Source organism: Petaurus breviceps, unplaced genomic scaffold (assembly GCF_028583685.1).
Source record: "Petaurus breviceps papuanus isolate PSGF00001 unplaced genomic scaffold, PetGlider_PUasm1.0 90881, whole genome shotgun sequence".
NCBI lineage: Eukaryota > Metazoa > Chordata > Mammalia > Diprotodontia > Petauridae > Petaurus > Petaurus breviceps.
The window spans coordinates 2,008,447-2,026,111 of NW_027187369.1; the positions used below are offsets into that span (position 1 = coordinate 2,008,447).

A 17,665-nucleotide genomic window follows, 5' to 3' on the forward strand; every position below is an offset into this window, starting at 1 on the left:
CGTTCTAGGCACAATGCTAGGCATTAGAGACACAAAGATAAAAGTGAAAGTCCCTGGCCTCAAGGAACTTAATATCTAGTGAAGAACATGTATGTGCATTTATAGAAGTATTCACAAAATAGTTAAGAGATCATTTTGAGGAAAGGCACTGGGGGGCGAGTGCAAGTGAGCAGGTAAGACCCATAACTTGGACAGTTGTGTGGAGGATGGACTGGAGTGAGATGCAGGGAAGCCAACAACTAAGTCTATTTCAACAGCACTAAATTATGGTGATGGCCATATGAATAAAGACAAAGGGATAAAATGATCAATATTTTGCAGAGAGAAATAACAAGATTTAATAACTGGTTGGCTACTTGGATACAACGAGGAGTTAAGTATGGCATACTCAAAGTTGTAAAGCTGGGTAACTAAGAGGGTGATGGGGCCCTTGAAAGTAATAGTGAAGTTTGGAAATGGGGTGGGTTTGGGGAGAAATATAGTAAGTTCTGTTTAGGACATGGTGAGCTTGAGGTGCCTAAAAGACATACAGTTAAAAATATCCAATAGGCAGGAACAAAACTAATTTCCAAAGAAAAACAAAAAATGACACTTGATTATTTAACTATACCCTTAATGGGAAGAGTAAATGTTTAAGTACTAGATCATCTTCACATAAGGGCTCATTGGCATTATTTAATGATAGAATTACTGATTAAGAAGGGACTGCATCTGACCTCTGTGCACCACACAATACAAAAACCCAACGGTGCCTGGTACCTTACCATTGACTACAGATAATACTCAAAATATGGACAACTTTTTTCCATTAAAGAAGTATGCTTCTAAAGCAGTTTAACTATGATGAAACCTTAAACTCAACTTTATTTTCAAAACAGAAATGCCAGTTACAGTTTTAACTATTCGTATTACAGGTAAAGTTGAGGATAAAATTCCTACCTTTTCATATATTGCTCTATCACTGTGCCACCTAGTCACAGTTTCTAACATGCAGCAGAGAAATCTTCCATAGCGACTACCTTCATTTTCAGTACAGCTTGCTACTGTGTAAATTATATCAGAGAAAACCTACAAACAAATAATTAAAACATGAAACACAAAGCACAAAAACCAGAATTACTTCTCCCAAAAGTCTTTATTCAACATAACTTTTCTTCTTTTATCTTTTGAAGTAAAATTACCACCATGTATTATAATAAACTGAAGTAGTAATTTAATCTGTCTAAAACATTTTTGTTATTTCCATTCTCACACCTCTACTCAAACCCTAAGCTTCATCATGGCATGTGATGACCCTGGATTCCTGAAGTCAATGCCTGCAAAGCACAAGCTCTCCAGAGCTCAAAAAGGCTTCAAGTACAGGTCTAAGCTAGTGTTCTTCTCCAGACTATCTCAGCTAGCCCTGGGGGTCATCACCACGTTGGGAGAGAATCACCAACATCAATTCCCAAAGGTCATCTGCTAAGTAACCAAAGGAGTTTCACATCAGTGAAAAGTTAACCTAATCAACCCTAATGAAACTGCAGGTGCCCGATAAGTACTGAAGGACATATGCTTACTCAATTAGACATACAGGTAAGGGAAGGGAGAGAATAAGCATTTACATAGTGCCTGCTATGTGCCAGGCATTGTGACCACCATTTTTTTAAACAAATATTATCTCATTTGAGAGATGGTAAATCTCTACTGAGAGAGTAGGGCAAGGGAGAACCAGAGAGGAACTAGAATTAGCCATCCAACATTAATATAGCACAATCATTTGTCTAGCAAGAGGCATACATTTAAAAAAAAAAAAGAGTAATGTATTGACACCAAGAGCTGGAAGGAAAATTTATTTTACTGGTCCTTCCATAAATCTCTCCTATATGTATATGGAGGTTTTGCAGTTAGGGGGAGAGAAAGATATGATCTATACTACCTATGATATGAGACTAAATATAGATAGACCCAATTGCTAAACCTTAATAAGGTTCCTTAAGATATGCTAGGAATTTTTTTTAACTTGTAAGAAATACTATTTATAGTCTCATGGGAAGAAACCCACAGTTGTAAAATACAGAACTTACTCGATCATAACACAGAAGTGTGGAAAAATTAAGTGTTTTCTGCTGATGGACCAATTCTACAAAACGAGCACAGTAAACAGCATCAATCGCTGAAAAAATGCAGCGAGGAAATATACACAGTTGTAGAAATTTTGTGATGGTCTCATTTTTTGTAGATTCTAAAAAGAAGGAAAAGAAATTAAGGGATGAATTCTGCTTTTTCAGTCAAAAAATATTACAAATTTAATAACTATAAAAATCACAGGCTTACTGTATAAAATACTATCAAATCCATCATTTGATATCAAGAAATTATACCAGGGATAAAATTCTTATCTATGTTCTGTATGCTATCTGACTTAATTTATAGTTTTATCCCAAAATAAAAACAATAACCCCGACAGATAAAAATGTGCAAAGTAAATTGTCATTTCTTTACCTATGAAGCATTTTCTAAAAAAATCATTCACACAGTTCTCTGAACCATTAGTTCCCTCAGAGAACAATTAAGAATAATTCTGAATTTACAAAATTAAGAGCCACTTAAGAGTAAACTACCTAAGAGATTTAACAAATAAACAAGACATATAAAAATAGCTCTAAAATCAGAAAGGCTTTCTCCTAAGTTTAACAGTAGGGGTAATGAATTAGTCTCATCAACTTACTTGCTAAAAGCCAGTTATCTTTTTCCAGTTTTAGTCTCTGCAGAACTCTCTGGACGTGTTCTATCTGTTTCTTCTCTTCTTCAAGAAGTTTGTCCTGAAGTGCAGTACAGCGTTCCTTCTCTTTTTTCTTTTTATTTGGAGGCTAATGGGTAAAAAATAAATTTGTTAAAATAACAATTATGTACAATTTATCTCCTTAATTTTCTTGAAATATTAAAATCACTGAATTAGCAACGCTTTTTTGCAGTATCTCCAATTACTTAAGGCAAAGAACTTCACAATCTACCTCCCTAAACTTGATCTCCAATGGTTTAAAATTTAATACCCTAGAGGATATGCTGTTTTCAACAGCCCCTAAAATTGAACTCATTATCCTTGCCCTGCAAATGGATTCCTCTTCCTGTGTCTCTCATTAGTACAACTGTTCCAGTTTCCATAGTAAGAAATCACTTTCACTCTTATCTCCATACATTCTTCTAAACAGCCATCACTTCTTCCTTTAAAATATCACCCCTTTTTCTCACTGCACCCTAGTCTAGTTTCTCATTTCATATTCATATTCAGATAGCCCTGACTAGTCCCACTACTTACTAATCCCCCTGCTCAACAAAAAACCTACTACTTCCAACTATACACTGATGTCAGACCTAAACATTATTTTTTTCATCATTCCCCCTTTTCAGAATCCCAACAATGATTCCCCCACTACACACCACACTATTAAGGCTAAAACCTGTCTACTTAAGCTTTAACATGCTTCATAATCTGGCCCCATCCTATCTATACAACTTTATTTTATATTACTACCATATAGATAAATGGATATAGACAGAGATATATATACATAAATATCTATATATACATAAATATGTGTGGATAGACAGAGACAGACAGACAGACAGATAGATAGATAGATAGATAGATAGATAGATAGATAGATAGATAGATAGATAGATAGATAGATATCCCCCACTCTAGTCAAAGAGATGTTCTTATGTTTTAGCTTGTTTTTTTTAAATACTTCAACTCCTTCTTTTATACCTCTGCTGATGTGGTTGGGGTACTCTTTCCTAGAATGTCCTACTTGTTTCTTGCCACTTATTCAAATACTACCCAGGCTTGAAAACTCAAGTCCTCCATTAAAGTGTAGTTTACTATTTTGAATTCCAACTGTTTTATACGATGTTCCATGAGTCTTAGTGCTCTTTTAAGTTATTAAGGCTTAAAATACCATTAAGACTTTGGGGATACCCTATTATTGGGTCAATAACAGCTTAGCACTTACATTTCTCTCAATTTGCATTTGCTACCTTTCTCTAAGTACACTACAATTTCTGTGGGGGCAACAGTCTTGTTATATACAACTTCTGCATCCCTTAAAACCACCTAACAGAGTGCTAGCAAGAAAGAAGGGATTCAAATGCTTATTGATGGTAACAGCCCCTTATACACCATGAAATATATAAATGATACATTCAGCCAGAAGTTTAGAATCACCATGAAAAGATACATTTTTTGACCAAAGCTACTAAATTTAACCAGTAAATTGTAAGTTAACACTAAGAAGGCATTCTAGTTAAGCTACTAGAATGAAAACATAACAAAAACATACCATTTCCTGATTGTCATCAACAGCTCTCATCTGGATTTTCAGTTTATTGACTTCTCTTTCATAACTGTTACGTGGAACTGCAAGGTCATACATTGTCAATGACCAAAACGTGGCATAGAACTGGGGGCTGATGTCATCCCACACTTTTGGCAAATGCAAAGAAACCACTGCCTCATGGACTGGAGCCATCACTAATTCACATGAAGTGATGTATTTATGAACTTTATGCTGCTGCTTACTTCCCTTCTCAGCTTTTTTAAGCTCATCATACTTTGACTGGGAATGAAAAATAAAAGACAATCTTTACTGCACAGATAATTTCTTTTCTGGTAAATGGATTTATCCATAGGCTCTAAGATTATTGACAATACCAACTTCAAAACTAACATTCTACATAATTTTGGCTAGGTTTCAATAAGTTTCAAAATTACAATAACTCTGGACTATGGTGAAATACTAATTTATTCACACAAGATTTTCTTTCTCAGAAACTGAAAGCCCTCAAAGCAAAACTTTCCATAAATCAACATCACTGGTAACTTTTTTTCTATCTACACACACACACACACACACACAATATTTTTTAATATTTACTCACTGAGATATGGTGTGCATACATAGGCCTAGAAAGGAAAAATGCTGCATCATGAGGTGTGTGGAACTCATTACAAAGCACATCAATTGAAGGCACTCTCTTTATATAATCCTCTGTGCTTAGATTAGATGCTAAAAAGCCACCAAACTGTACCAGGGTATCATGACACTAAATTGAAGGAAAAAAAAAGATAAAAACAATCATATAAGTATACTACAAGATTCCTTCAAAGTAAATATCTCCTTTTAAGAAAACTTATAAAATTAGTTTTTAAATTAACTACTTCACTGAATCAAAAGTTTTAAACTTAAAATCATTAAATGTTAAAGCTAAAGGCACCTTATAGATCATCTACTCAAATACTCTTACTTCACAGAAAAAATTCTGCCAGGTCAGAGAATTCAATGTCTTATCCAAAGTCGCACAAGGGTTCCAGCTTTGTCATAAACTAGTCTAATTTCTAGCTAGTGTTAAGTCACATTTTGTTACAGAAAGTAACTTATCTAGATCACAACACAAATGCCTTGTGTTTCAGAAAAATTTCTTTCTGAAAAAAAAAAAAAAAACAGCCTCCTAACCTGCATTGTAGACTGTGCTTTCTAAACACAGTTGTTCCTTCAACTTTGATATACGATCTTTGGCTTTCAAATTATTAACACATCAAAATCAAGATTTAGTAAAAAAAGACAACAGCCATCATAATTCTATCTGTGTCTGGGATTCGAAATAACTATTAAAGAGGCTAGATTTGAAGTGTGATCATAAAACAAAATTTACAGACATTAGTTGCGGAATTTCTATTTAGATGAAAACCTACAGATATTGCACCATGTACTAAATCAACTCTACTACAAAAACTCTACTCCTCATTCACCTATTTTGGTATCAAATCCTTAAACATACCACAGAGTGACATGCATTATAAACAAGAAGTCTATTTTATATTTAAAAATAAATGAGCATAATACAATCTAACTATGCATATGTAATGTTTTCCAGTTTTTGTGCTCCAAATTAAGTTATTTATTTAAAAATACAAACCACATTTACTTACCTGGTCATATAATTTTCCCACAAGCTTTAAGTGTTTCTCTCCTCCTTCCTGAAAGATTACACCATTTCTCTGCTGAGCCATAAGCAAGCACAGAGGAAGGGCAAGATCATGGTCCAGTAATGCATCCTTTAACCTCTGAGAGGATTTTTTAGTGTTTCTGATCTGTCCAAAATAGCCACCCTGTACCACCACCCCCCCATATAAAGAAAAATTAGTAAATTTCTAAACACACGCACGCGCGTACACGCTCACACACACACACACACACAAAAAAAAAAAAATAGCACAAGTTCCAGACATGTGACTTCTTCAGGATAAAGAAACCCCAAAGAGGAAATTTCCTCTACCAAAGCAGATCAGCAACTGTTCTGCAATTGTAATCTTAGAAAGTTTGCCTGGAGGCACTGAGAAGTTAAGTGACTCATCCAGGGTTACAAAGTCAAAATGTGGCAGAAAGAGAAGTTGAACCTAACTCTTCCAGACTAAGGCCAGCTCTCCCCATCTACTATACCACGTTGGAATTTATTAACCACCTACTGCGAAAAAGATACAACAAATAATCATAACCTTAAACAAAATTATAAATCCGCAATTTCAACATCCCCAGCTTCTCTCCCTCTAAGAGATGCCCCCTAAATACAGAATACTATCAACTACAGTTAATCAAAAAATGCTGGCTGTTCAATACTTTTATATTGCTGCCTCTTCCTTCCTCTACACTCTCTGCAATCCTTATAATCGGTATAATGAAGAAAGTTCTTTTCAATGACAACTAGAAGAAACTAACTAGATCAAAACTGACATCTGCATGATTGTAACTGCGTAAATTTGCAACTAATTAGAAAGTTGGTTGAAAGGTTGGAGAATTAAAACATTTAGCAGAGCCAGTTTTATCTCACAGCCAAAACCAACCACAAATATAATTTCAGTGGATAACTGGCAAACTTGTCTCACAACATCCAAGATGAACATAACATAAGCAATGGAAATAACTGTAGCTTATGTACCAACATCTGAGGAAGAGCAACTGGAAGACAGAGGAATTTTATGAAAAGTTTCACAAGATTCTCCAAACCAAGGCAACATATACTTTGATACTCAATGATTGGGGTGGGGGGGTGGGGGGGTATGGACTGTGCCAAGACATGTGTCCTCAAATACCCTAACTCCTTTTAGTCCCTTTCAATGTACCCAACACCCAAGACCTAATCCTCCACTCCATCTCAGCTAGAAACAGGGCTGGTTACACTCTTGATTTTGCCATGTGAAACAAGATATTCATGTTCAAGAATGCCAAAATTCTATTATTGAATTATGGTCTTTTTTCAATCTTTCTTTATCCCTCGAATTATAGTCTTTTTTTTCAATCTTTCTTTATCCCTTACCCCACCCTTAAACCTATTATTCCATCTCACAATGACCTTCAATCCCCCTATTCCTCAATACTTTCCCTAAAAATCTTCTCAGCTTTGGCTGTCCTACAATCCCAAATTCCCTTTTCTCATCTCACAAAACATTATCTAATAGAATTTATATAAAGCTTTAAGTTTTACAAAGCACTTTAAATGTTGTAATTTGATCTTACCCCCCATCATACTAAACTAAATCTTCCTTAATTCTAGTCTCTGATGAAGAGACAGAACCCTTTCCCCTTGATAATCTTGAACTCATCTTCTCCAGTGCCCTCACTGTCATCACTCCGTACTTCTAATCTTCAATCTCTTCTTCTCTACTGCTTCTTTCCTGGCTGCCTCCAAGCACACCCAAATTTTCCAGGCCAAAATGAATTCTTCCCTTTGACTATATTTGCTAGCTCCACTTCTTCTCTCACTCTCTTCTAAATTCTCTGCAATATGGCTTCCAAACTCATCATCATTCAGCTACAACTGCTCTCTTACAAAATTACCTATGGTTCATTAGTTGCCAAATCTAATGACCTCTTTTCAATCCTCATCTTTCTTGTCAGTTCTGCAGCACTTAAAATTGTAAACCTTTTCCTCCTGGATACTCTCTTCTTGAAGTTTCCATACTACTATTTTTCTATTTTCCTCCTGTCTAGCATGTGGCCATTATTTCTCAGTTTCCTTTGCTGGATCTTCTTCCATATCATACCTATTAATGGTGATTACTCTATCCCAATGCTCAAACCTTAACATCTTCTCTTTTCTCTCTCAAATGATAGTTTTATCAGGTTCCATGGGTTCCAATATCTCTACTCCAGGAACTCACAGATCTATACATCCAGTCCTTAAGTCATCCCTGAGCTCCAGTCCCACATCTGCCTTCAACATTTCAATCAGGATGTCCCATAGTTATCTCAAGTTCACTATCATTACCCCAAAATCCACCCTTCCTGGGGCGGCTAGGTGGCGCAGTGAGTAAAAGCACCAGCCCCAGATCAGGAGGATCCCAGTTTGGTTCCGGCCTCAGACACTTAATACCCACACAAAAAAACTAGCCGTGTAACCTTGGGCAAGTTACTTAACCCCAATTGTCCTCCAAAAGGCCCAAAAAAAAAAAATCCACCCTTCCTCTTTAATTTCCCTAATTCTGTTGAGGATAGCTCTATCTTTCCAGTCATCCAGGTTCACATCCTAGTAATCACCCTTGCCTCTTTCCTCTCTCTCCTCCACATACAATTAGTTGCCAAGCCTTATTGATTCTACCTTTTTTACTATTATTAAAAATGACGATTATGATAATGATTCTACTTCCACCTCTCTTATATACATCCCTTTCTCTCCACTCACACAGCCACCAACACATTTCAGGCCTTCCTCACCTCTAATGATCTCCTAACTAACTGGTCTCCCTGAGTCAAGTTTCTTCTCTTTTCCACCCATCCTCCACACAGCTGATATTTCTAAAAGCAAAAATCCTACTGCATCAATCCCATGCTTAAAAAGCTCCAGTGTATTTCTATTGCCTCTAAGATAAAATACAAACTCTTCTGTTTAGCATTTAAAGCCTTTCCCAATCAAGCCCTAGACTGCCTTTCCAGGATGTTATTCCACTCTACACACTCTACGTTCTAGTAAAACTGGCCTATTTGCTGGCATGGGTAAATGTGCACAAACAGCTCGTCTTCTAGAGCTGTACCTTTGCAAAGACTATCTTGTATTCATGAAATGTTCCCTCCTTCCTACCCTTTATCTCCTGGAATACCTAGGTCCCTTCAAACTCAGTGCCACCTTCCACATGAGATCTTTCCCAATTCTATGCCCCCAACTGCTACTATCTCCCAAAATTACTGAACATATTTTGCATTTACTTGTATGTGTACACGTTGTTTCTCTCCTGATAGAAATGTAAGGTCTTTGAGGATAAGAATGTTTTGTTTTTGGTCTTTGATAACTCCAGTGAGCAGCACAATGCCTGGAACTTCAGACACTTAATATATATTTGTTGATTGAACATGACAAAAAAAATGAAATTTACTGTGTTTTAGATATAGTAAATGACTGGGTAGTGATGTGCAAGTCATATAAGAAATAACTGTGTACAGTCACAACAATTAAAGCAAAAGTCAAAATGAACATCAAAATTAGAACAAAGGATAAAGATGAAACAACGATGAGAACAAATACATCAGCTTCAAGATGACCTTAAACAAGCTGTAGATGCCCAAAAAATGGAAATTTGAAATAGGCAAAAGATATTGACCTTGATTATCATCATTTCTTGAAGAAGTTTAAAAGATACAATGCAGTTGCCACAATGAGGCTAAATGATCCCAGACACTTAGTCAGCAAACACTATCTTCTTGCCAAGTAGAGAGACATTTCAACATGAGGAAGCACCCATTCAGAATAAAAATTTACCTGGAATACACTATGGAAGATGATGGTGAAAGATTAAGAGCAATAGCACTCACAAAATGGCAAAAAGCAGTGGAGGTAAAAATTCAATCCACAGAAGCTTGATGGAAGACCCAACTAAGCTATATCATCTCAAGAGCATCTACAGATGCAGCTAGCAGGAGGGACAACAAAGAGATAATAGAATGGTTTTGCTAAACTTTCTATAGCAATCTATTTTCATCATCATTGACAGAGGAGTCATCACATATAGACCTTAACATCTTGGTATTAGATAGATGTGCTAAGATGAAATGGCAAAGAGGAAGTATGAAAAAGTGGCTGGACCAGGCTAAGTCTACATCCTGAAAATCTACACTGGCCAGCAAAATCATAATCTTGACAGGATCATTTTACAAGAAAATTCAGAGAGGGGAAGAGACCAAAAGACGAAAAAATGATGAATGTTTCTACTACTGCTCAAAAAAGGAAATAAAAAAGAACAATAACTATTAACACAAATGTCAATTTTCTCACCTTTGCAAAAGAAAATAAGCTAAACCTATGCATCAAAGAGCATTCTCGATGAAATTAAGAAAAGTTAACAAGTAGGCTTTCAAAAACAGTTTGCAACAGTACATAACTTTATAGCCACAAAACTGACTGAAAGGTACAGAGACTACAAGAATCAGCCATGCTTATTTTTAGATTACTAAAAAGCATTTGATCGAAGAAAACATAGTCCTAAAAGTTTTTCTCCAACAGGGAGTTGTTCATGTATGTTAAGATGATACAAGGTGATTTGATAAATGCAACCAGAAAATTCTATCCAATGACCCTCTAACCAAATGATCTGTTGTCAAAACAAGGCATAAAACAGAGATATGCCAAAGGTATCTGCAGTCATGGAGAATTATACTACTTAAGACCCAAACAGAAGAGAGATTCTATATGATGTTTTCCACACGTTCCTGTTTGCAAATAAAAATTGTGTTTGTTAACATGAAGGCCTACAACATTACAGGACTTTTATCAGTGAGATCAATAGTTACACAAGAGACAGTTCTGATAATTCATTGAGGAAAAACTAAATGGATAAAAAAAATGCCTATTGTCCAGACAATGACATGTAGTTAGATGGCCAGTTCCCAGTTCAATAGTTAATACACAAGTGTTTCTAGCCTATCCCGCCACCCAACTACCCTATATGTCTGTATGTGTGGATATATATGTGTATACACATACAGACATGGACATACATGTAACTGGGACATACACTGCAGATGGACAATGAATAGCACTCAAAATTGAATAGGAAGAAAGAAAGAGTGAGTTGGGAAATAATGCCGTGCTTTTCAACAATGCTAACCACACTACTAAGCCTCCTTTATTTTTTAAAATTACTTTTCTCCTGTCAACACTGATAGAACTGATTATTGATTGATGGATCACCACGATCACCAAAACTCAAAAGTATGAGTCACCTTACATGATGCAGATGACCCAAAGTAAAATGGAGGGATGCATGGGGGACTTGAGTTAATTGTAGCATAACTTAGAGAGAAAGGGCATAAAAGAGTTCATCAAGAAAATGTAATGCAGAAAAGGAGATATGTCAGTTATGTGGCGAAACTGAAGGATGGACAAACAACAGTATTGTACTAGTACTAATGAAAAAAGCATTTTGAATGGGGTGTTGGTTTTTGTTGTTTGTTTTTTTTAGAAGGCTTAGAGGAACGCCTCCAGCACAGCAACTAGTTTACCCGTGCAGGACCTATGGAAAAAGACAACACTTGCAAAGGAGTCACAAATGAGTTGTGATCTGTGCCAATCCTGATTGAAGTATTACAGTAACAAAGTATAATGCAGAAATTGTAAAGTACCTTTTTGAAAATAAAACATAACTGCAAAATAAGAACAAACCTAATTAATGCTGCCATTTGGCATTTAATTCACTCAAAAATTTGTTAACAACTGGCCTATTTTGTAAGAGGAAAAAAATGAGGTTAAGCTTACAAATCCCATCTCAGAGTATACTCACCTCGGCTTTAAGTTGTTCCCCACCAGTCATGGCCTCTAGTTGCTCCATTGTTATTTCTTCAGTAATTTCAATTCCTGCCATTTTTTGTACCACCTCTTTCAAAATAAGTAGGTCAAAGCTATTCAAAAGGAAAATACATATGCTTATAGTGGAAACTTAAAATACACAAGAACAGTATATTTTTTTTACTAACATATGATTCAAATAAAACATACATCTTATTGTGGGGGGGAAGGGAACTACACCTGGGATTTCATTTCATGTGCCCCTTTTTCATGATGTAGATTTCTAATCGTTCAGAAACATTGAGCAGTTAAAACGCCTATTCCAAGGTCAGAAACAGAATGTGAAACAGGCCTTCCTAACTCAAAAATCCAACTCTACTATAATGTGCTTCCTCTTCATTATATGTGTATATATGAAAATACTAGTAGAAATAAGTTGTTAAACATGTATTTTTTCTAAAAATTATCTTAGAGCAGGAATATATTTTAAAAATGAAAATTTTATAAAGATAAAAAACACTTCAAAGCAATGAAATTCAAAGTATTTAAAGCACATATGCAGTAAACAGAATGCATAAGAATCTCAGTAAGTTCCAAAAATCCCCATAATGGCATATCAGATGTTATTTAAGCCATGCTCACAGACAGCTTCCTAAAGCAATGAGTCAATATTCAAGCCAAGGAAGAGTAGAAACCAGACTGTATTTCAATACTTTTCTCTCCAATGCCAGTACTTACATATTTTAATCCTGAAATACTGACTTCAAAGAATTTCCTTTGAAGCACAGATTTAACATTAGAAATAAAGCTAAAGCTTCTAAGACCATCCTTTATATAAAACAAAGATGACAGAGAAAAAAGTCTGGAGGTGGGACAGGTGAGAAATATTTCATAGGTCTAACTAGCCACATAAAGGATACTAGTGCAAGTTATAAGTTATGGGTGCGATTTTTCAAGTTTATTAAGTACTTGCACAACAGTTAAGAGAAAAACACTGGTTTTCTTTTAATGATTTAGTAATTTTTTTTAAAAAGAGGCCTATTTCACAACAAAAGTAAACATTCAAAGCAACTGGTATTAAGTCAAAAACCAAAGAAAAACCTCACAATTAAACGTAATCAAATACTTATTAACTGCCTATTATGTACCAGGAAGGATATGCAAGGTATTTGCATGGAAAGTATATATTCTTGTAGGCAAAAATCTACAATTCTATGGGTCTAATGATATCCCGGAAGACAGGAAAAGGAAAAAGCATAATGGCTAGGAAATGCTAGTCATAACCAAGAAGATGGGGTCAATGTAATAATTTTAGTGGCCTATATAAGTTTTCTTTTTGAGATGGTAGTTAGGAATAAAAATGATCAATCTGATGGATGTGAGGTTATACATAGTTTCCTAGGAAAACATTTGGTGAGGGTACTCAGATCCCTTAAACATTACTCACTTGTAATGGTAATATTTATATTTTGGAGGAGGAGGTGCTCAAACCTTTTTTTTTGTCCATTTGATCAATCTGATGGATGTGAGGTTATACATAGTTTCCTAGGAAACATTTGTACATTTACCAAAATAACCTTTTTAACTGTTAAGCTTTTGGTTACTTGAGACAAAAACTGGAAGTTATGTGGGAAAACAGGTACTAATGCACTATTGGTGGAGTTGGTCCAGCCATTCTAGAAAGCAATTTGAAACTATCCTTCAAAAAGCTAGTAAACTAATCATACTCTATCCCCCAAAAAGGTCAAAGAAAGATGAAATGGACTTACATGTACAAAAATATTTATAGCACCTCTTTTTGAGATGGCAAAAAGAAAACTGAGGAGGGGGTACTCAACAATTAGGCAATGGCTAAATAGGTTATGGTATATGCATATGATGGAATATTATTGTGCTATAAGAATGATGAAGGGGATGTTTCAGAGAAGTATATGAAGAATTCTATGAAGTAATACAGAGCAGGAGGACAATATTGCAAAGAAAGTCAAGACTTGGGAACTATAATCAAGACAACGATCAACTACAATTCCAGAGGAATGAAACATGCTACCCACCTTCCTGAGGACTCAGAATACAATTTCAGACTTTTCTTTGGACATGGTCAATGAGGGAATTTGCTTTTACTTGACTACATATATCTTTAATTTTAACAGGTTTTGTTTTTCTTGCTTTCATGGGGGATTGGAGGGAAAGAATAAAGATCTGAAATTTTTAAAAATATCCATAACTTCATCGGATCCTAGACCCAATGAACCTACAGGTTCAAAGGGACCTCGTTCAAAGCCCATTTAGTCCAACCCTCTCAGTTTAAAAAGGAGGAAACTGAGGCCCAGCAAGGAGAAATAACTTAGTCAAGATTATACAAAGCATCATAGACCTAGAGCTGGTAGAAGCCATACAGTCCAACTCCTTCATTTTACAGAAGGAAACTTAGGACTAGAATAGGGAAATGACATGTCCAATGTCACAAATGTAGTAGGGCTAAGATTCAAAGCAAGATCCTCTAAATGTAGTATTGTTTCCACTAAACCATGCTCTTCATTAAGTGTTCACTCATTTACAGATATGTCTTAGCAGAGTGTTATCTTTGTTTACATTGTTCTACTTATGTGATGTCAACGCAAGAAAAGCACAAAAACTGAACGTGATTGTGAAAGGGCACAAAACCTACATTTTGTACAATACTAAAGTCTATGACTCAGTCAAGTAAATTTATTATTCTCCTTGGGTTTGCTTTTTCTTATTTTTTAAATACAAAAGACATTTTCCAATATCATTCCTACTCCCCAAAAAGGTCACCACAAACAAAAACAGTTCAACTGTAGAAGGATCAACACCTACTCTACAAACACTGGGTTAGATTTCCCCCTAAAAGGTAAAGAAAGTGTCCAGGAGACTTAATTGGTACAAGAGATTAAGGTCTTAACCCTTAATAAATTCCTGTTTGCTCAAGTCTAAAAATGAAGCACTTGAGGAGTCACTTCTATGTCTGGGCACACTACAATGGCAAATGTGGAGGGGAAGGAGAACAATATCCAACTGAATCAATGCAGTCCACCCTGAATATATTTAGCATAATATTGTAAAGTAAATTTCTTTTGCTAAATGTCAAATGGTCTGAGTGTCTCATTTTGTCCCAATCACAAGCCTGAATCTACTAGCCCAACATAATTAGAAGCAATGAACACAGCTTCCTCATCTAATTTGGTACCTACATTCTCCCATTTCTCTACAAAGGGAAGGGAGGTATATCTCATCATTAATCCCCTGGAACCAATATTGATCACAGCTTTTAATCCAAAATCAGATGCCTTTTAGTATTGTTTATATCTATATTGTAGTTTTTATATCTAATGTTTTCCTGTCTCTTCTTTGTTTAAATAGAGGTCAAAAGAGCTGGACACTCACAGTAATTAAGTTAAAATACTGATTAAAGAAAAAATCTTATACATACCTTTTCCCTGCTTTTAGCTGATTTGCCACATACTGAAGAAGACCAGCAAGTTCAATTGGATATTTACGAAAAACTGCACCACAAAAACTTGCTAGGCCTAGGTATGACATGATATGAAATGTAATTAAAAGAAACTCATGACATAGCACATTATTCTCTCCAATTAAATTTACAAAAATAAGGAGGGGCAGAAGACTAGTTGATTTTACTGCTGATTTTATCAGAGTATTTATTAATACCTCTGAAGAGTATTTAGTAATGGATAGTTATTATTTCATCTCTAGTCAGTAGTTTGAAAATCTTAACCATACAATATAATAATGTCTTTATTAAGCACCTACTATGTGCCAGGCAATGTATATGCACTTTATCTCATTTGATCCTCACAACAACCCTAGGAGGCACATGCTTTTATTATCCTCATTTTTGCTTTTTGGAGGGAGGAAGACAGGGCAATTGGGGTTAAGTGACTTGCCCAAACTCCCATGGCTAGTATATTATCCTCATTTTACAGCTGAGGAAACAGAGAAATACAGAAGCTAAGTAACATGCCCAGGGTCACACAGCAAGCATCTGAGGCTAGATCTGAACTTAGATCTTCCTGATTCCAGGTTCAGAGAATTATCCACTGTTCCACTTTTACCTCAAGCAGCTGCTCATATAAAGAAATATTCCACTGAGGTAGAAACTCTTACATATATTAAAATACATAAGAAGAACAATACTCACTTTGAAGCCAGCTTGAGATAGTCGTATCATCATGTTTCATTCTTTCCTTCTCTGGATTAGCCAAAGCTTCGATGATACAATCTCGTGTAGTATTAAGGAGAAAATATTTATTTGTCAGAGCCTCTACTAGGAAAACACAACATATTCCAAGATCTTTTAAAAACTAAAAATTATTTGTTTTCTAACTACAGTAAAGGATGAGGGAAAATGCATTTATTCTTAGCACCTTGTCCAAATTCTTAGCAGTCAAGATATACCCAATCATACCAAGACAAAAAATGTGGTTGGTAAATGTAAGAATCTTTTCTTCCTCTTCTTATGGAACAAAAACCCATCTAAGCATACGAAGAAATAATGAAGGGAAATACTCCAAGAAGTAGAATGGTAAAGCAGAAAGAAAGCTGATTCCTTGAAGCCAGAAGAACTGGATTCAAATCCTTTCTCTGACACTGCATGACTTAAACAAGTCACTTCGCCTTTTCGAGCCTGCAGAAGCTTCAGTCAGAGTGACAATAATATACTTAAACTAAACCTAAGAAGTTGTGAAGAAAGCTGTTCTTAATTTTAAAGCTATAATAGCTGACAGAACTTTAATATAGTACAGCACTTTAAGGTTTGCATTTATTACTGTTTTGAGTACTTGTGGGGAAATTTGAGGGGAAAGGGAGAACAGCAACCATTAATGCACAGAATGCATAATAGAAAATCTCAACCACATAGTTATAAAATAGCAAAATTGAAGAGACTAGAGTAAAAAGGGTAATGCCATTCAAAATAACTACAAAATGCATAAATAAAATGATTGGGGATAAATCTACCAAAGCATACAAAACACATAGACTCAAATGCAAAAGTGCTTCATAAAGAAATAAAAACAAATACCTTGAGGGCTATTCAATAGTCATTGCTGAGCTGTGCCAATATAATATTAAGAACAACAATGCTATAGTTTTAAGAGTTTTAATGCTTTAACATAACTATCAGAGGGGTGTTTTGGAGGGAAAAAAACTGCTGGGAAAAATAGGCAGTAGCCTAACAGAAATCAGGTTTGGACCAACAACTCACATGATATACAAAGATAAACAGCATATGAATAAATGATTATATTTTTCAAACAGTCACATCATAAACAAATTAAAGGAGAAAGGAAGATAAAGAATTAGAAGATAATAAAATGGACAATTTTGATTAAATACAATTTTAAGTTTCTATACAAATAAAAGAGAAAACAGTAACAAAGGTCCCATTTTCAAGATACATAGGGAAATGACAAAAATTTGTAAAATATGAGAGCCATTCCCCAATTCATAAATGGTCAAAGGTTAAAAGCAAGCTATCTAGAACCATCAAAAAAATGTTCCAAATCACTAATAATTAAATACTAATTAAAGCAACTCTGAAGTCTCACTTTATACCCATCAGATTGGCAAAACTGACCAAAAGAAAGGAAATGACAAATGTTGTAGAGGCTGCAGGAAAACAAGCATATTAATGCACTGTTAGTGGAGTTGTGAATTGGTCCAGTCATTCCAGGAAACAATCGGGACATACCACCAAAAAGTCCCTAAATGCTTTGGTCTAGCTATACCACTGTTAGAGCTATACCAAAGAAGATCAAAGAAAGAAGACCTATACATAACAAAAACAATATTTTGTTTTTATTTGTCT

The 17,665-nt window shown here is 35.2% G+C and overlaps 1 protein-coding gene across 10 annotated transcripts in view; it reads right to left on the bottom strand.

Annotated features, from left to right (window-relative positions):
* THOC2 (THO complex subunit 2) overlaps positions 1-17,665 on the bottom strand; it is a 95,091-nt gene that overhangs the window by 26,495 nt on the left and 50,931 nt on the right. For all 10 annotated transcript variants that reach the window (XM_069074035.1, XM_069074034.1, XM_069074033.1 and 7 more), the window contains exons 18-26: positions 15,998-16,078; positions 15,269-15,365; positions 11,810-11,927; positions 5,972-6,151; positions 4,921-5,085; positions 4,323-4,598; positions 2,711-2,852; positions 2,067-2,224; positions 940-1,068 (exon numbers count right to left, since the gene is read on the bottom strand). In XM_069074035.1, the coding sequence (XP_068930136.1) occupies positions 940-1,068; positions 2,067-2,224; positions 2,711-2,852; positions 4,323-4,598; positions 4,921-5,085; positions 5,972-6,151; positions 11,810-11,927; positions 15,269-15,365; positions 15,998-16,078 (1,346 nt within the window). The remainder of the gene's footprint in view (positions 1-939; positions 1,069-2,066; positions 2,225-2,710; positions 2,853-4,322; positions 4,599-4,920; positions 5,086-5,971; positions 6,152-11,809; positions 11,928-15,268; positions 15,366-15,997; positions 16,079-17,665) is intronic.